The sequence below is a fragment of the Osmerus eperlanus genome, chromosome 2, assembly GCF_963692335.1.
Source record: "Osmerus eperlanus chromosome 2, fOsmEpe2.1, whole genome shotgun sequence".
Classification (NCBI taxonomy): Eukaryota; Metazoa; Chordata; class Actinopteri; order Osmeriformes; family Osmeridae; genus Osmerus; species Osmerus eperlanus.
Genome location: NC_085019.1, coordinates 23,287,630 through 23,307,169, shown reverse-complemented (window position 1 = coordinate 23,307,169; position 19,540 = coordinate 23,287,630). Strand labels below are relative to the sequence as shown.

Here is a 19,540-nt window from a genome sequence, read left to right as displayed (position 1 = left end):
GACTTTCCCCCGAAGCTCTGCAGTCTTCTGTGGTGAAACTGACCGAGTCATCCACCGGTTTAATAACAGCATAGTCGTTTCCATCGCTGAAGATGGCACAGCTGTGCAGTCATATTGCTGCACCTGCAAGACAAGTTGTTACTTTCCTGTGAGATAGCAGGCAGACGAACATCCCCCTCCAGGGGTTTCTGTTCCCCAGACCCCAGGGACAGGAGGGGGGGGGGGGGGCTGGTGGAGGGAGAGGAGAGGGGGGGAGGGGGCTGGTGGAGGGAGAGGAGAGGGGGAGGCCTGGTGGACGGAGAGGGGGGGAGGACAGAGGGAGAAAGGCATAATTGTCACCCCGGGGAGTTCATTAGGTACCAGAGGAAGACCACACCTGGGACACTTTCATAATAGTGTCATCTGTATGTGTGTGTGTCTGTATGTGTGTGTGTGTGCATTTCTAGCATATCCATCTCTTCTATAGCTGCAGTTCCTTGTAATGTATTATGTGTGAGAGTGAGAAAGGGAAGTGTAGGAGATCATTTTTAGAGAATAAGTATGCGTCACACCGCCCGACAAATCTTCTCCACGACAGGATGGGGAAGTTAGAGCAGCGCAGTCTTGAACCGTTCCACCAGATCTAGGCTGTTTCTCCATACGGAAAACCCCAGGAGAGGATCCCATTCATCCACACAGCGAAGGTTACACAACACCTCCGAGCTTCTCAAACACAGCCCCCAAAGTCTGCCTCCAGCGTTGCCATGGCACTAAGGGGATTACCGTGGCGATGTTAGAGAGTCCTGAATGTGGCTCGAGGGTTTGGCCAGGAGACAGCTCTCCCAACAGAGACACCGCCTCACCGCCGTGACCAGATTAGGCAGACGGATGCCAGATGCTTCTCTCAGTGTGAAGACTTGAATGAGCTGGAGGGGGGAAACAGGAAATGGAACAGGAAGAAGATGAAAGCATCCGGGTCTTCAAGTCCTCTGGTTCTCTTCCCACTCTCTCCTCTCTGTTTGGGACTTTCTTCGCTGTCTGTTTACTGACCAGACACTAAGGAGCTTTTATGTCCCTTCAGGCTGGGGGGGAGGGGGGGGGGGGGGGGAGGAAGATGGACGAGGAACAGGAGAAGCCTTTGATGTTTCTCAAAGATCTTAATCTGGAGGATTGGATAACTGTGGTGTCTTGATGGCAGCGTGGAAATAACAACTGTTGTATCTGTAGGCATGGAGGTTTTGTTCTTGACTTGAATACAGCAGGATTGTTGAGAGGGCTGATCCGCTGCTTGAATTAGGATCGGATACTCTGTGGATTTCCTCGGCGACTTGCCACTTCGAGGGATACATTCCCTGTGACATTTCGATGATAGATGTTTTAAACCAATTATCTCCAGTTTGAGTTGAGCGGCAATGTCCAGGCGGGACACAGTTTCCAGCCTGCTGAGGTGATGACAGGACCTAACTAGATCTAGACAGTGAGAGTAAAAGAGACGAACTCTTCTGGAACGTTCTCCGTGTCCTGAGGGCTCACCTAGAAACACGGTTTTCACCTTTTTTGTTACCTTTCAGTAGAACAAAGACTAGCGCAAGTTATTTGAACAAATTTCAGTATCAATCGTATTATAGAATAAATAATGTCACACTGCTGTCGATTTCTCCCTGGTCTTTGACTGGTTTCCCTTTCTGATAATGCCCTAGGCACACACACACATACAGTTATCTGAGTGACAGTGGCCTGAGGACACTAACTCATTAGTATGTGTCACACTTTTGTGACAAACTACCTCTCTTCACTGAGAAAGGATAGCGACCAGGAGATGTGTCTGTTCCGGTCTATGTTGACCACGCAAACACTGAACAGCAGCGCTGGGAGGATACCACCGACAGCTATGGAAACAAGATGTTCCTGAAGTAAACATGACCCAGCTTCATGTACTTCCACAGGTTCTGACAGCAAAGTAAAACTGAGGGGCTATGGACGATTCAAGTTTTCAAAAACAACTAACTGCAGGTAGCAGGATTTTAAAAAATACTTTAAGGGGTTTCCTCATGTAAATCTCAAAATGCCTTTGGTCCCCGTCCACAGCAAAGCGGTGATCGCTGGGTTGCAACTTGCAGTCGACCGTCATCTGTGCTTTCACAGTGCCCTCTAGTGGTGTGACAGGGCCGCTGCAGCCTCTGAACCTCTTACGACTCGGGGATGACCTCTGGTGTGACTGCGTCAGGAATGAACAGCATGATCAGAAACGTAGAGGATCATCTTACACAGATGGACTAGCTGGCATGGTCACCGTCAACAGGGGCAGCCCAAGATCAGTTACAGCTGGGTGGAGGGACTCTGGATCAACAGGTCAGAACGTGATGTCCCCTGCCTGGTCAGCAGAGTCCCCTACAGTCCCTGTCCTCAATAAAGCAGAAACGCCATAATATACATGCAACAAAAAAAATATGGCTGGTGTGAACACATCGTTGGGTTCCCTGACACACCGGTAAGTCTGCAGAACGTCCAGCTAAAGAACCCGCTCCTGTGTGCCGCCTGTAGAGGTTCCTTATACTCAAGACACGAGACGATTTCAATTGCAAATATTTATTGAATAAAAGGTGGAATTTGCAAAACAGGACTCTCCCCTCCATTCTCCATGTGAGATATGAGAGCACAGCATCAACTCTCAAATGGCTTTTAGCAACACTGGCATCCCACATTGCTTCATAACACCAGCCTCCTGATAGCTGTGCAACCACATTAGATACGTTGGTCTTTTTCAGGTTAAAGAAAAATTGAAAATATTACAGCATTTAAAAATAAAATGTGCATAAAGTTAATAAAATGGTTAGGGAAGATGCACAAGCTGGTGGAGAGGAGGAGGTGGACTAACACCGTTGGCCGACTTCTACAACAACCGTCCTGGACCTGCAGAGGTCTCGACACCGCTCAAACCCTCGTCTCCCAGCCACAAACACAGCCCTTCCATCACAACAAGGTTCCACAAGTGGCAACTTATTTTATTGAAACATGTTGTACAAAACAAAAAGAGTTACATGAAACTTGCACCCTTTGTGTGGCACAAGAACTAAAAAGGAAAAATTACCAAGAGGGGTGGGTGGGGGGGGAGGAGGGGGGGTAAAATAAAATCACCACTCATCGCGCATCATTAGTGGAGCTGTGAGTCCAAGTTTGTACAGGACTGCCCCCTGGCAGAGGGGAGGTAAACTGCTAGTAAAGAGTCTCAGATTAGAGGCGGTCATGATGGATGGCTTGAGGCACCGCTGCGGGTCGCAGGGCAGGATGGAGCACGGGCCAGCTTTGCCGTCTGAGGGGTGAGGACGGGGGGGAGGAGGGGGGGCACTGGACGCCTCTAGAACCCGTGGACCTTGAGTTGCTCCTCTTTGGCCAGGCCGATCTGGAGGGGGGAGGGGAGGGAGGGAGTCAGACAAAAGGCCAATCCACCCCAGTCAGCAGTCACTGCTGTGGTAGCCGCAGTGTTTACAAACACGAGGCGTTTGACAACAGCACAGCCGACCGCGTTCAGACGTAAAAAAAAAAAAACCTACCTCAGTCAGGAACTGGCAAATATTTTTGCGCTGGTCTCCCTGCAGCTGAATCACTTCACCATACTCTGGGTGCTCAATCACTGTCCCATTGCAGGCAAATTTCTAACAGAGACAAAAACACAATCACAAACATATCCTTCAATATAACACATAACCACCAAAAACTTCCTTAAACTGATAACCAGCAACACATCTGATCAGGTTCTGAAACCCTCCGAAATCGACCATGTTGTCATAGCGACGTACCTTCTTGAAGGTCTTGACTAGTTTCTTCTTGTCATAGTCCGCGGCTATGCCCTGGACCGTGGTCAGAGTCTTCCTGCCGTTGCGCTGCTGGATTCTTATGTGGATGTAGTCCTCAGTCCCGGCAGGGAGCCTGTCATCACCCTTGGTTGCATCAGCAAAGGGGTCTGCGCGACAAGGAAACGGTTAATTGACGTCAGATTTTAATGAACTTGAATGTAACCGCCAAAGTTAGTTAATAAAGATGTTGTGGACAATTTCGCTAGCAGGTCTGCGGCAACTCGCTACAATCACGGCTTAAGACGTCTCGGTTTCCGTTTAATTTCTTACACTGCTCTCGTTCAACACTCCTGTTCTTATTTTATTTTTTTATGTAACGCTTTGTAAATGGTATTTAATACGTTTTTAGAGGTCTGGAATTGATGCCATTTATGTATTATTTGAAGCACTTATAATTGTCCTGCTATACAAATAAGCGGAAGCAACCAGCTTGATGACCAAATATGAGAAGCTACTAGTAGCTAGACGAAGTCTGTCCTGGCTGGAGAGCGGGGCCTACACCTCGTGAACAACCGGTCTCGACTGGCCTTGTTTAACGTCGATGATTGTGTTCCTGTTGTTGATTGCTAGTTAGCTAGCCTAGCTAACGCTGAGAACGTCTGTAGCTAAAATAGACTACAATCGCAACTCTGCTACCTAGATGTGGCAAGACGACTCGTATTACTGAAGGGATTACAGTACTCAATTTACTTTCGCACTTTCCTTTTGCGATGCAGGGATACATTTATGAGCCAAGGCCACTGACTTGACGGCCTTCTGAATCTGTGGCCATAAGCCATTGATCGACGTGGTTATTCGACGTTAGCTAAAGCTAGCTTGTTGACTGCGTTTTTGGTAGTCTAGCCATTTTGCCAAATCAGGAATATCGCTCAAACGTATAGAAAACGAGTCTCCAAGACAGGCTGATGTCGAAATGACGATGAAGACGGGCTAGCCGTGCCAGGTTTCGTAACGAAGGCAACACTTGGCTCTAGTCCTAGAAGTTGGCTAACGACGTCGGCTAAGCTAGCGCTAGCTTTTTCTTGGAGAAAACCTTACCTTCGACTAACAGCAAATCGGTTTAAAATGTGATGTACATTTTTTAAATACCGTAAGCGTCGTTACGGCTGGATGAACTGAAACATCGATACTTAGTTTAGTGCTAGCTCGGGCAGATTAATGAAGACGGGAGATCGTTAAAAACGTAACTTTAGCCGGCTACCTCCTGCCCATCCCCCACCTCTTGTGTGCGCTAGCAACTTAGCTAGCAAACACTCGCTAGCTGGAAAGCTAGGCTAGTTGTTGTTTTTTTAAATGCTTACCGAAAGTTTGGAGGTTCTGGATAGCGGACATACGATAAGATTTGCTTTCCTTTCGGACAATAACGGGTTAGCGAGCAACTGGTCTGCAAATTTGAAGTGTACAATAGTCTTTTTGGATCCTCCGGTTTACGGGGCTCTTGGTGGAGCTGGAAAGGGTTTCACAAAATGGAGATTGCGAAGCTCGCAGAGAGGAAAACAACCTTTTATAGCTCCTCCCTGGTTCGGCTTCGATAGTGACGCGCGCCGCACCTACAAATTTCTCAAACTTTACCGGAAAGATTACGTCATTATGAAGTAGCTGAGAACATTATTATTTTTTTTGTTGCTGTTACCGTAACATCATAACCGATTTGTTGTAGTTACACTGGCGCTAAACCGAACTACGACGCGACTGGGTAAAACATTATCTGAAATAAATTTGTTTTTTATATGAGCACCCTTTTCTCAACCTGTAAAACCTATTTTTAACTACGACTGAATGGACATTTATTTTACTTTAGCTACTTTTAAAGGTCTCTCTCCTAATTTGAACAGAAATCCATGTGAAACTGTAGGGACCTTGCCAGAGATTATTAGGGGCCATTTAGGAAACAATTCAAATTGTCCTTACTGAAACACATGAAACATATACACATTCACATGAAACGTTCACACACAGCCAAACTACTGAAAACTCACATCCACATATGTGAAATGCTCGCATAGACATATGAAAAGCATTCACATGTGAAATGTTCACGTGTACACGCATTCATACTACTGAAAACTTACATATACATACGAAATGGCATTTCAGTATATCCGGAAGTCAGTAGTTTAGCAATTTTACAGAAAAAGGAGCAAAATAGCTTTAAGAAACAACAGCACAAACATTTTTTAATACTGGGTGCTAGAGATGGGAAGTAACGAATTACAACTCCTTTGTTACTGTACTTAAGTAGATTCTTCTGGTGTCAGTAGGCTACTTTACTTCACTATACATTTTTCTGACAACTTTTTACTTTCACTCCTTAAATTATTTACACACATCTGTATTTTATACTTCCTAAATGTTAAAGCCAGGCAATTTTTTATATGTGAAGTTTTCAAAGGTTGAAAAAATACTTTCTAAAAACGTTTGGAAAAAAAAAAAAAATTGGGGGAAAAAAAGTTTGCTTAATGAGGACTCTACTGTACTTTTCTCTGCTTTACTCAGTTTTAGGCTTCTCTGTTCTCATCTCCCCACTCCTCCTCTGTACTCTCCTTTCACTGTGTATGTGGGGAAAAAAGTTTAGATATTTATTTTTTTTACTTTAGAAAAAATAGTTTTGAAAGCTTGAAAAAATAATTTCAAAAAAATAATTTCACAAAAATAATCCAATAATGCATATTGGATTATATGCATATTTTTTTAGTAATTATAATTGACTCGAGTTTGTTTGAAACAGTTGTGTGGTGAGTTGGCCGAGCCCTGCATGCCATCTACATTTCCAAATGTAACTTCTAGATATTGAAGAATTCCTCTTTGGTCTAGTTTGGAAGGTTCCGGTGTGAATGATTGATGATTCAAAATTACATAGGGCCTACCAATTCAGTTTTACCCTAGTCTCAACACCCTCGATTTCGAAACGTTTACAAATGAAATATTCCCTTGGTTTGGATTGTTCAATGTAACTGTCTTTACGTCCTTTCCCCTCTGCTCTTCTCCCTGTACACCAACAGCTGCACCTCCAGTCATCCGTCTGTCAAACTTCTGAAGTTTGCGGACGACACCACCCTCATTGGGCTCATCTCTGACGGGGATGAGTCTGACTATAGGTGGGAAGCTGACAACCTGGTGACCTGGTGTAGCCAGAACAACTTGGAGCTCAATGCTCTTAAGACAGTGGAGATGGTTGTGGACTTCAGGAAGAATACAGCCCCACTCATCCCCATCACCCTGTGCGACTCCCCAGTCAACACTGTGGAGTCCTTCCGCTTCCTGGGCGCTATCCTCTCCCAGGACCTCAAGTGGGAACTGAACATCAGGAGGCGAGGAAGATTGTGGCCGACCCCTCCCACCCTGGTCACTCCCTGTTCCAGCTACTCCCCTCTGGCAGAAGGCTGCGGTCCATCGGGACCAAAACCTCACGCCATAAGAACAGTTTCTTTCCATCCATATTATAAGTCCATCTAATGGCAATTCAGTATGCATAAGCCACTTTATCTCAGTATCCGATTGCACTATGTTAATCATTCACGCTGCTCATTCTATTCTTATTTTTATATATATTTTATTTTATATTTAAATTGTTGTATTCTTAGATTGTTTAGTTCTTAGAAATAGTTAAACTTTTGTACTTTTACTTAATTTAAGATCTGTATATGTTTAGTGTTTTGCACCTCCCTGCCACAGTAAATTCCGTGTTTGTATAACATACATGGCGAATAAACCGAATTCTGATTCTGATTTAAAACACATTTTCTATGAGGTAAATGAAAGCTGTTGTATGAAGATTCAATTACATTAACTTAATTTGAAATGGTAAAACATACAAATTGGAAAATACCTTTGGAGTGCCTCCTCTGTACAGTAGTACCCGCCTGGTACCCATCCTCTAAACGTTTTCCCAAATAAAAAAGGAAACGTCCCTAACCCTTAATGTGGAATGGATACAACCACACTTGAACACTGTGTAGCCTAAGAACCACAGAAACAGACATGTTAACATGGTTCATCTTTTCTTTACCGCTCAGAGACAAGTTCTGAAGATCATCTGGGTCGGAACACATCCAAAAGGGGATTAACAACAGTTGAAAGTTAAATACCTGTTCAGGCCTGTATAGGTCAGGCAAGTCTGAAACTGTTCCTGTGTGATATTTAAATGTCACTCCACTAAAGTGAACAAACGTATGCTTGTGTTTGGTATGACCTTTTGAAGCAGCCTTATTTTGCCTCTAGCCACATCGACACAGTATAGCTACACCATAACCCCTCCACTCTTAAGACGTTTTCCCAAACAATACAGTTCATGTCTGTGGTCTGAGTTTCAACTTGTCTGCACCTGCTTTATAACGTTTTAGAAAAGCAAAACTCAAGCCACTCTTCACAAATGTCTCTACTGGAATGTTAGGGAGCTGACAGCTAGCTAGCATCGGTCTGCAGGTGACATGGCACAATGGCAGATGTTGCGTGTCGGAGGTTCCCTAACAGCTGAAGATAGAAGAAGGGGTCAGTCTCAGTATCCTCATGCTTATGGCACACAGGTCTCAATGGAATACCCACCAAATCCTCTTTTGAGGGACCACGCTTTCTCAGTAATGCCAGTAGATGGGAAGGTGACCTTGCAGGACCTGAATGAACGTCTGGCATCCTATATGGATAAGGTGAGCAAACTTAAACATCTCAGTGTTTTTTAAACGTATTGTATTATTTTTTTTACAGTAGCTCTAATACCACACATAAATGTTACAAATCTAAAATGTTACTTTTTTTTGGAAGAATAATTTTGTAATAGGTTTATATTTAAAACTAGGCCTATGTTTGAAAAAGTTGTGGTATCATGGTATTTATTCTTTACTGTAAATTCCATGTGGGGAAGAGATTAGATTTATTTTTATTAGGATATATCTTGGTGTTTTATGTTGGTGGGAAAAATAAATGTTGTATACTGTCTGCTGTGTAGTGCAGAGTTTACTTGATCTGGTGGAACATCCTATCTGCTGACACATCAAATATATTGCAGAATCCCTGTAGATTGTATATCCCTATTGTGAAAGCTGCAGGGGCCCCAGGTGCTTACCTGTGTTTTCATCTGAATACGCTGGTTTCAAATGTCGACTTCACTCTTTGATACTCTTATTATGCTGTGAGAAATTCATCACATTCAACACACTTTCACACGGCATGCAACACAAATAGTTGAAAGGTTGAAGTTGACGCTTTGTGAAAATGTTTATCACGGAACTCTTCTCATACAACACTAATGGACAATAAAAAAAATCAAATTCAATCAGGTCAAAACTCTGGAAGCAGCCAATCATCAGCTGACCCTGCAGATCAGAGATCATCTGGAGAACAGCTACCCTGCAGACTTCCGAGACCTGGACACCCACCTGAAGACAGTGGAAGACCTGAAGAAACAGGCATGTTAATGTCGTTTATCCTGGCTTCATGCCTTACAGACCAGGTGATCTGGTTCAGGGGCATATAACTGTTGAAAGTTAAAGATGGATAGGGTTTAGGTGAATGTAGGTCGGGCAAGTCTGTGCCTGCATCTGTGTGATCTTTAAATGTCACTCGACTCACACGTCAGTGCCTACATTCACTGCATCACTGACAAGGTTATAAACATGTCTGACAATAGTTCAGAACGTATGAGTAATTGGATCTTTCTGTCTCCCTAATCTCCACTCCCAGATCAGTGAGCAGCACATCTTTCACAGCCAGCTCAAACTGCAGACAGTCAATACGGAACGAGAGGCCCATAACTACAACACCAAGTTAGTTCTGTTTGGTCATTAGACGCTTTACATTACAGGTGAACACGTTGCGACTCAAACGTGCTCTACTTTTAAACATACAAACACACACTCTATCTCACACACACACGCACACTCTCTACACCTCACACACACAGTAGCGTCATGCTGTCCTGTGTGGTGTAGATATGAGGAGGAGCACAGGCGCTGGGTGGTTGTGTCTTCGGAGTTGGACTTCCTGCAGAGGCTCCAGGGGGAGCTTCTGTTCTTGAACAGACACCTGCATCTCCAGCTTGACCAACGTGCCGAAGATCTGGATCTCCTCAAGACCGACCACGAAGAGGTGAGGTCACTCTGGAACACGCTCTGTGAAAACCCATTTAAAAAGTCCAAACGATCAGTTTCAGTTGTTCCGGTAACAAATCATCACACAATCCAAAGGGTGAACCAGAACGTATTACCAGTACTGCTGGTGTTATACAGTAGACAGGGTTCTCCTGCCTGAGTAAGAGAGTGCTTACTGCGTGTCCATGTTCCTCCAGGTGGTGCAGGAGGTTCTGTCGTGGGTGTCTGAACCCGTTGCTGTTGAGATGGACTGTGCTCCTTCAGCAGACCTCACACAGCAACTGGATAATCTCCACACCACGTGTCTGGCGCTGGTCCACAAGAACCAGGCGGAGGCTGAAACCTGGTTCCACAGACAGGTGAGAACATCTGAGATGTTGTTATCTTCACCACCATCAATTCCAACATAGATATGTGTGTGAGTATTGAAACCTGTCTTACTGTGTCCGTAACCTCGGGCCGTGGTCTGTTCCGTCCGGGTTCCACAGGCAGAACTGTTGAGACACCAAGCGAGTGTCTGTCCAGCGGGCTCCGAGGAGGGTCTGGTAGAGCGGAGGGAGCTGAAGAGAGCCAGGCAGGCCCTGGAGGTCACCCTCCACAAGCAGCAGGCCCAGGTACACAACCCTACTTCACCTATCTTCCACAAGAGGGAGGGACTTTATTGTCATTGTATAGCTCTGCACCCAACGAAATTAGGACCACTTAAGTGCATTTACAGAGAAACAGCAAGGTCAACAAAGGTCCTCTCGAACAACAAATCAGGTGGCTGAGCGGTTAGGGAATCGGGCTAGTAATCTGAAGGTTGCCAATATCGTGTTAAACGCACAGACACATATCAGTCTAAAAGTATGGAACACCAAGACAGCGTCGGTCGGACACTGAGCTGTTTCTGTAACGGCTGTTTGGTCCTTCGCCTTCCCCTGCTGGACAGAACCAGTCTTTGGAGGCAAATGTGGCCGAAGTGGACGAGCGGTTCGGCCTGTTGCTCGGGCGCTTGCAGCAGTTCTTAGGCTCCTTAGAGGGGGAGCTGCAGCACATGCGTCTGTCTCAAGTACATCAGGCTGCAGACTACCAGATGCTGCTGGAGATCAAGACCCGGCTGGAGATGGAGATCGCAGAGTACAGGAGGCTCCTGGACGGGGAGGAAGACAGGTGGGGCGTTCCGTGAATCACTTGTATTTCCTTTCTTCGTCTTTCCTTCGTTCCCTTTCATGCAAAATGTTGACGATGTTAATTAATGTAAAATTGTCAAAGACAAAACAATAACACCACTGTCCTCAACAGAACCTTGACCTTCACCTGCAAGGCTGACGCCCCTAGTCTCTGTCTAACGAGTAGCCAAGGTGCCCTCATAAACAACGTTCTGGCTGACCCGAGCGGCCTTGTTTATGCAGAGGCCAGGGGCAGGGCGACCTCCAGCAGGTTCGGAGGTCAAAGACAGATGGAGGCCAGCAGGGAGCGCGTCAGCAGTCATGTGATGGAGACGCAGATGGTGGAGCCGTCTCGTTCCAGGCCAGGCGTGCCCGTCGCAGACAGGACGAAGGTGCTTCACACCACAACCACTGATGGCTGCCTTGAAGCTCCCTCGAACAGTTTGAAGAGAGATAATCAGAGCAGCCGCATGAACGATAAACAAATCAATTTGGATCGAGGTTCAATGCAGGCTAGCACTGTCAAGACCAGAGAAGCATGCAGCACTGAGAGTGTTGTCAATATAAACACACTATCACCTAAGACCGAAGCTGGTAGTGTGACTCATATCAGCAACACAGTGCAAGGCTTGCAGGACGATCCCACTCACCTGCATAGTGATGCTCATCTGCATAGTGATGCTCACCTGCATAGTGATGCTCACCTGCAGGTTGGGGAAGCAGTAATTGAGGTCATCAGTTCATGGAGTGTGAGTCCAGGGAGCTATGTGGGGACTGTGAAGGTGGAGAGGAAGGGGGGGAGTGTTGAGCCTACAGATGCCAGTGCTGAGACTGGGGTTCTAGGCAGTGCTGACGTGGCCAGTGATGTACAGGACAAGCAGGTCGTATCAGGGGAAGGAAACGGGGATGTCAAGGAGGAAGTAATGTTCACGTGTAGAGATGATGGAGGGAGTCACATCAATGTGGCTGTCCAGGACTTAAGTCCTGAACGAGGAGGTCTGTGTGTTGCAGAAAGGGTTGTTCAGTTGACCAGTGTAGAACATGGTGACCAGATGACCAGTGTAGAACATGGTGACCAGGTGACCAGTGTAGAACTTGGTGGTAAAGTGACCAGTGCAGAACAAAGTGAACAGGTGACCAGTGTAGAACATGTTGACCAGGTGACCATTGTAGAACATGGTGGTAAAGTGACCAGTGTAGAACAAAGTGACCAGGTGACCAGTGTAGAACATGTTGACCAGGTGACCAGTGTAGAACATGGTGACCAGGTGACCAGTGTAGACCAGGTGACCAGTGTAGAGGATGGTGATGAAGTGACCGGTGTAGAGCATGGTTACCAGGTGACCATTGTAGAACATGGTGACCAGATGACCAGTGTAGAACATGGTGACCAGGTGATCAGTGTAGAACATGGTGACCAGGTGACCATTGTAGAACATGGTGACCAGATGACTAGTGTAGAACCTGGTGACCAGGTGATCAGTGTAGAACTTGGTTACCAGGTGACCAGTGTAGAACATGGTGGTGAAGTGACCAGTGTAGAACATGGTGACCAGGTGACCAGTGTAGAACATGGTGGTGAAGTGACCAGTGTAGAACAAAGTGACCAGATGACCAGTGTAGAACTTGGTTACCAGGTGACCATTATAGAACATGATGACCAGGTGACCAGTGTAGAACATGGTGACCAGGTGACCAGTGTAGACCATGTGACCAGTGTAGAGGATGGTGATGAAGTGACCGGTGTAGAGCATGGTTACCAGGTGACCATTGTAGAACATGATGACCAGGTGACCAGTGTAGAACATGGTGACCAGGTAAACAGTGTAGAACTTGGCTACCAGGTGACCAGTGTAGAACATGTTGACCAGGTGACCAGTGTAGAACATGGTGGTGAAGTGACCAGCGTAGAACATGGTGACCAGGTGACCAGCGTAGAACATGGTGACCAGGTGACCAGCGTAGAACATGGTGACCAGGTGACCAGCGTAGAACATGGTGACCAGGTGACCAGTGTAGAACATGGTGACCAGGTGACCAGTGTAGAACATGTTGACCAGGTGACCAGTGTAGAACATGGTGGTGAAGTGACCAGTGTAGAACATGGTGACCAGGTGACCAGCGTAGAACATGGTGACCAGGTGACCAGCGTAGAACATGGTGACCAGGTGACCAGCGTAGAACATGGTGAAAAAACGTCTGGAAAACAAAAGGAAGAACAGCAACACCATTTGGAGAACAGAGGCAAAGCAAGCGCAGCAGAAAAGACAGCTCAGGTGGAAAGTAAAGTTGAGCTAGTCTGTCAGGGTGCTGATGCGGTCACTGTAACTGACAGGAGCAGCGCTGTGACACCTGCACAGGAGAACGGAGCTCTAGTAAGCATCACAGGAAGTAAGCTCACACGGAGTGGGGCTGTGATAGTAACAGAATCTGAGCGTCAAAGTCATATTAATAACAAGGAACCCGTGTTACAAGTACAGAGTGTCGACGGTAGAGTTTCCATCACAAGCTTAGCTGACGGCAGCAACACTGAAAGCCCCAGCAGTCTGGGTGTAGAGGCAGAGAGTCCCAGCGGTCTGGGTGTGGAGGCAGAGAGCCCCAGCGGTCTGGGTGTGGAGGCAGAGAGCCCCAGCGGTCTGGGTGTGGAGGCAGAGAGCCCCAGCGGTCTGGCTGTGGAGGCAGAGAGCCCCAGCGGTCTGGGTGTGGAGGCAGAGAGCCCCAGCGGTCTGGGTGTGGAGGCAGAGAGCCCCAGCGGTCTGGGTGTGGAGGCAGAGAGCCCCAGCGGTCTGGCTGTGGAGGCAGAGAGCCCCAGCGGTCTGGGTGTGGAGGCAGAGAGCCCCAGCGGTCTGGGTGTAGAGGCAGAGAGCCCCAGCGGTCTGGCTGTGGAGGCAGAGAGTCCCAGCGGTCTGGGTGTAGAGGCAGAGAGCCCCAGCGGTCTGGCTGTGGAGGCAGAGAGCCCCAGCGGTCTGGGTGTGGAGGCAGAGAGCCCCAGCGGTCTGGGTGTAGAGGCAGAGAGCCCCAGCGGTCTGGCTGTGGAGGCAGAGAGTCCCAGCGGTCTGGGTGTGGAGGCAGAGAGTCCCAGCGGTCTGGGTGTGGAGGCAGAGAGTCCCAGCGGTCTGGGTGTGGAGGCAGAGAGTCCCAGCGGTCTGGGTGTGGAGGAAGAGGGGACAGGAGGCCAGAGAACAGTCACCTTCACTACTGATCACGTAAAGCGTGGGGGCAGTGCAAAAACAGGAGGAGTTGTGCATAGCACAGCCAGTAGGAAATCTAGTATGAGTAGTGTTACCAGTGGAGGCATGCTAAGTAGTTCAGGTAGTGGAGGCAGGATAAGTCGTTCCGCTAGTGGAGGCATGCTAAGTAGTTCCGCTAGTGGAGGCATGCTAAGTCGTTCCGCTAGTGGAGGCATGCTAAGTCGTTCCGCTAGTGGAGGCATGCTAAGTAGTTCCGCTAGTGGAGGCATGCTAAGTCGTTCCGCTAGTGGAGGCATGCTAAGTAGCTCTGCTGGAGCTGAGGCAGAAAGTGAAGATTGTCAGGGCACCAGGGGAAGAGCGGGTCGCATCAACAGGGAGGGGAGCGGAGAATGGATGGTGTATGGCATGAGCACAGGAAGCAGTGCAGGAAGTGGAGGGAGACTGAGTTCTACAGGAAGTGGAGGGAGACTGAGTACTGCAGGAAGTGCAGGCAGGCTGAGTACTGCAGGAAGTGCAGGGAGACTGAGTTCTACAGGAAGTGCAGGGAGACTAAGTACTGCAGGAAGTGCAGGGAGACTGAGTCCTGCAGGAAGTGTAGGGAGACTGAGTCCTGCAGGAAGTGGAGGCAGGCTGAACTCTACAGGAAGTACAGGAAGGATGAGCATGGGTACCTCTGGACGGATGAGTGTTGGAGGGGGAGGAGCCGGGGTAGGTAAGACAGGAAGTGGGAGTGGCTGCAGGGTCATCTCCAGCAGCTCCAGTGGGGTGATCATCCGCAGCACCGGCAGTGGAAGCGGAACAAGCAGGGAGCGTATCAGCGTGTGCAAGATGGCCGTCATGAAGATGTCCGCGGCAGGGAAGGGGAGGAGTCAGGAGAGTCTTACGGAAGTGTTGGGTGAGTGTGTCTGAATGTCAGAGGACGAGTTTCCACTCAGAAGCCACGTTCTTTTCTGTGTCACTGTTATTAGTTTACCTTTCGTCCACAGGTTCAGATCCTCGTATCCAGAAGTGGATGAACACGATGGTCGGGGATCCAGTGGAAGACAATGACTTCCTCCATGTTACGTAATCTGCAATGATCAACATGCACTGTTCTACTTGCTAAATTCAAATAGTGTTATGTTGTTATAGTCCTGGGATTTATAGGGTAATTATATACTGTGTGTGTAATCAAAAAATAGTACTCAGTACTGATTTTAAGACTAGCCTACTGTGCAAGATTAATAAGATATGTCTTATGGATCATACATTTTTTAAGAGGCTGCTAAATGGTAAATCTTGTTGTATGCAGTGGTTTATCACTAGTGTGAGTAAAGGGAGATTTCAGTATTCACGCTGTTTCTAACTTTTCTGCTGAGCAATGTGCATCTTACAACTTTCAATGAAGGTGTGACTCTACATGTAGACAGAAGGTGGCAGTATGCACAAAGGTCGTTGTATTTGTTTGTTGGCTGTCGAAAGAGTTCACTTCACTATTTACTACAAATCTAAAATAATAAAAGTAAAATTGATTTATTGATCTTCAACCAGCCAAGAGTCTATTTTCATTCATGACATCGAAAGTTAATCTTTCATGAACTGCTAATGTCTTATTGTTACATTTACATTTACATTTATTCATTTAGCAGACGCTTTTATCCAAAGCGACTTCCAAGAGAGAGCTTTACAAAGTGCATAGGTCACTGATCATAACAACGAGATAGCCACAACATGAAGCACACATTGTGAACAACCAAAATAAGTGCCAAAGGGAAGAACCATAAGAGCATGTAGTTAAACAAGTTACAATTAAACAACATGAACTGCTATAAGTGCAAGTGTACCTGTGGAAAAAAAGGGTTAAGGACATGGAGAAGAAAAGTTATGATGGAGGGGGAGATGGTTTGAAAGAGAGGGGAGGGTATAGGATCAAGGGGACAGGAGGTGGGGCGATGAGAGAGAATGAGGTCAGAGATCTCTGCCTCAGACAGGGGAGAAAAAGAGTTTAGACATTTAGTCGGGTCAGTCATGGAGGGTGAGAGGGTAGGACAGGTGGGCTTAGGGAACCGACTGCTAATGTCGGCGACTTTTTTCTCAAAGAAGGAGGAGAAGTCGTCTGCTGTCAGGGTGGAGGGAGGGGGTGGGGGAGGTGGGTTAAGAAGCGTGGAGAAGGTAGAAAAAAGTTTGTGGGGGTTTGAAGCAGAGTTAATTTTGTTCAGAAAGTAGAGGGTTTTAGCACCAGTTATGTGAGAAGAGAAGGATTTGAGGAGGGAGTGATACTTATCAAGGTCCGGACCGCCTTTGGACTTGCGCCATCTCCTCTCAGCTGCCCGAAGGGTGGACCGTTCTTCACGGATAACATCCGTAAGCCACAGGCAGGAGGGAGAAGATCGTGCAGGCCTGGTTGACAGGGGACAGAGAGAGTCAAGTGATGCAGTTAAAGTGGTTAACAAGGTGTCAGTGGCAGTGTTAGTGGGGTGGGACGAGAACTCGTCAATGGGGGGGAGGGAGGATGTTACAATAGAGGAGAAATGGGAGGGGGATAGGGAGCGGAGGTTGCGCCGGAAAGTTACAAGGGGAGGGGAGGTAGAAGGAGTTGGAGGGAGAGAGATAGAGAATTGGATAAAGTAGTGATCAGAAATATGCAGTGGGGTTACAGAGGTTAAGTCAGTGATACAGTTACGTGTTAGGATGAGGTCTAGCTGTTTGCCTGCTTTGTGGGTCGCCGGTGTGCTCAGCAACGTCAGGTCGAAGGAGGTCAGGAGAGACAAGAAGTCGACGGCCTGAGTTCCTTGGAGGTGGATGTTGAAGTCCCCAAGGACTATCAGGGGGGTTCCATCATCCGGGAGGACGCTGAGGAGCATGTCCAGCTCCTCCACAAAGTCGGCTAGCGGGCCTGGTGGGCGATAAAGAACAATTAAGCATGCTTTGATAGGATCAGTTAGCTTGTTGTAGAGGGAAGTTTAGCCGGGGACAGGACACACAGGCACAGTCTCTCTCACACACACACGCACACACACAGACGCACACACAGACACACACACACAACCATGAGGGGTATGATAGTGGCGCTCAGCAGCTGTCATCCGACACCACAGCAAACCTTCAGTACTCGACACTGTCCAAGCCAGCTGAAACCTTCAGTACTCGACACTGTCCAAGCCAGCTGAAACCTTCAGTACTCGACACTGTCCAAGCAGCTCAAACAGTACCAGCCAAACTCAGAAAATCAAGACAAGTTCGTTCAACATATAGCCTACTAGTGGTGTGTGGCTATACTGATGTTGAATAACGAACATGTTTTAAGAACTTTAGTGAAGATTAATAAAAATATATCTAAAACACTGAACTGTTAGTCTACATACTTGTTTCAAGAAATGTCCCATTACGTAATGTAACTGTTGTAGAAAAGCAATTAAAAGGTGTGGTATATGGCTCAATAACCCATGGGTTGTGCTGGTTGACCGACCGGAGCACAACCCATAGGATATAGGTGATATACCATGCCCTCTCCTGGTTTACTGTTTCAGTAACGCGGTTAGTTTCTATGGCGTCCATACATACCTGCTGCTCTGACATAAATCTCCCTGTCTTGGGAACTGCTCTACATAACTCACTGTGCACCGCTCTGTTCCAGAAACGTCCATCCTTCCAGCTAGCGACACACGTCTGCAGCATGATAAGTGGTTAGGGAGTCGGGCTATTAATCAGAAGGTTGTTGGTTCGATTCCCGGCCGTGCAAAATTACGTTGTGACCTTGGGCAAGGCACTTCACCCTACTTGCCTCGGGGAGAATGTCCCTGTACTTACTGTAAGTCGCTCTGGATAAGAGCGTCTGTTAAATGACTAAATGTAAAATGTAAATGTAATGATAACTCACACCACTGACACACTTGGGAACAGGAGTGCTGCATGAATGTTAACGCATGTACGCAGAAAGATTCTCTTCAAATGTTTTCATTCGAGCATGTTAATATATATATATATATATATATATATATGTGTGTACTTGTATCCACACAGATGAAAACATAATTTGATCAAAATATAACCGACATTATTCAACAGAAAAGAAAAAAAAAGAAAGATTCAACAACAGCATTGACTAGTATTTCTACAAGTCTGCATGTCACTTAAGATACAACAAGGAGCCTTTACCGTACAACTGGCACATGGTTTGGACGTCCAATTTCCATACCAATACAGGTCAGGCTTCCAAGGAATTGTAAGTCTGAAGTGAGATCTGAGTCACTGCTCTAGGAGTACAGGCGCTTGGCTGGTGAGTACAGGTCGAACAGGGTGGACCATGGAGGAAGGCCAGGACGAGATAGACTGATTGTTTTACAGCTTGCCAATAAAACACAAGTAGCTGTTACATGACTCGTTGCTGTGCTGTAGTCAAGAGAACCCACAAAGCGAACACACGTTTGCACACACAACATGCATCATACCTGTGTGCTTGCGTAGTTGTGTTCACACATTGTAACTTTCCCATAATGTTTTACTGAGCCTCACTCTCCAACTTCTATTTGACTGAGTAACAAGATGGAAGCTGGACACTGGCTACATAACGTTAGGTTCATGTGTAGATTTTGAAGGCAAAAAAAGTACCAAACAATGCTAATACTCTCTGCTTTATTCCTCTTTAGTCAAACAGCTGAAATCAGTTAAAACAGTTTATATTGAGAATGCTTGACCATGAAAAACAAGAAAACGCAGTTCACAAATGAATATCAAACACGACATGCCCCGTCCAATGCTGCTCATCCAGCCAGCGTGAAGCTCTGCAGTGATAAACAACAATTAAACTAAAGAAATGACGGTCAGCTAAAGAGGGTGTCCTGAAATGCCTTGACGTGAGAGGGATACGAACAACAGTTCACCTGAGGCACATGCATTCTCTAAGGAAAGGGTGTGGAGGTAAAAACTTGTCAGGGTGGATTCTCTTTGTTCTGGAATATTCCAATGTTCTGCATCAATAAAAGACAAGTAAAAGTAAAACCATTTGTTTGATGGTCTGTGTCAGTGCAGGTACACTTCTGAATATGTAGGTCTACCTTTTAAATTCAGTTTAAGTTCAGTTTCTTTCAAATTATAAAGCAAAACCAACAGTGGGGTGACAGGTTGGATTTACCGGCGTGGTAGTTGAAGTCTGACATTTTCAGGCTATAGGATGCATGAATAGCACACATGAATGGACTTGTAAAACCGGGCTATCAGGATTTTCCCACCGGGACCTGTTCCAACAGCCATCTCCCCCTCCATCTTCAGGTCACATCTGCAGTCATGCACAGCTG

General features: G+C 46.7%; 2 protein-coding genes and 1 long non-coding RNA gene across 3 annotated transcripts; 1 reads left to right on the top strand and 2 right to left on the bottom strand.

The window, feature by feature from the left end:
* Window positions 1-2,552: 2,552 nt before the first annotated feature.
* On the bottom strand, window positions 2,553-5,324 carry eif1 (eukaryotic translation initiation factor 1). The gene is made up of 4 exons (XM_062481977.1): window positions 5,138-5,324; window positions 3,780-3,943; window positions 3,534-3,635; window positions 2,553-3,382 (listed from the first exon to the last, which is right to left on the bottom strand). The coding sequence occupies exons 1-4, from the start codon at window positions 5,166-5,168 to the stop codon at window positions 3,338-3,340; spliced, it is 342 nt and encodes a 113-aa protein (XP_062337961.1). The 5' UTR covers window positions 5,169-5,324; the 3' UTR covers window positions 2,553-3,337.
* On the bottom strand, window positions 4,086-5,130 carry LOC134036922 (uncharacterized). Its single transcript, XR_009932463.1, has 2 exons — window positions 4,513-5,130; window positions 4,086-4,468 (listed from the first exon to the last, which is right to left on the bottom strand). It is a non-coding gene; the product is annotated as an uncharacterized LOC134036922 (long non-coding RNA).
* Window positions 5,325-8,213: 2,889 nt separating the features above from the next.
* Window positions 8,214-12,054, top strand: LOC134038563 (keratin, type I cytoskeletal 19-like). The gene is made up of 9 exons (XM_062484019.1): window positions 8,214-8,482; window positions 9,113-9,241; window positions 9,516-9,598; window positions 9,764-9,920; window positions 10,120-10,281; window positions 10,411-10,536; window positions 10,854-11,074; window positions 11,207-11,950; window positions 12,048-12,054. Exons 1-9 carry the CDS (start codon window positions 8,267-8,269, stop codon window positions 12,052-12,054), a joined length of 1,845 nt encoding a protein of 614 aa, XP_062340003.1. The 5' UTR covers window positions 8,214-8,266.
* Window positions 12,055-19,540: the final 7,486 nt, after the last annotated feature.

Excerpts from the sequence above, each read along its gene's own strand:
- eif1 (XM_062481977.1), bottom strand. The coding sequence starts at position 5,168 with ATGTCCGCTATCCAGAACCTCCAAACTTTCG. Across the intron at positions 3,636-3,779 it reads TAGTCAAGACCTTCAAGAAG|AAATTTGCCTGCAATGGGAC; the intron begins GTACGTCGCTAT and ends TGTCTCTGTTAG. Across the intron at positions 3,383-3,533 it reads TTTGCCAGTTCCTGACTGAG|ATCGGCCTGGCCAAAGAGGA; the intron begins GTAGGTTTTTTT and ends TCCCCCCTCCAG.
- LOC134038563 (XM_062484019.1), top strand. The coding sequence starts at position 8,267 with ATGGCACAATGGCAGATGTTGCGTGTCGGAGGTTCCCTAACAGCTGAA. Across the intron at positions 8,483-9,112 it reads TGGCATCCTATATGGATAAG|GTCAAAACTCTGGAAGCAGC; the intron begins GTGAGCAAACTT and ends AAATTCAATCAG. Across the intron at positions 10,537-10,853 it reads TCCACAAGCAGCAGGCCCAG|AACCAGTCTTTGGAGGCAAA; the intron begins GTACACAACCCT and ends CCTGCTGGACAG.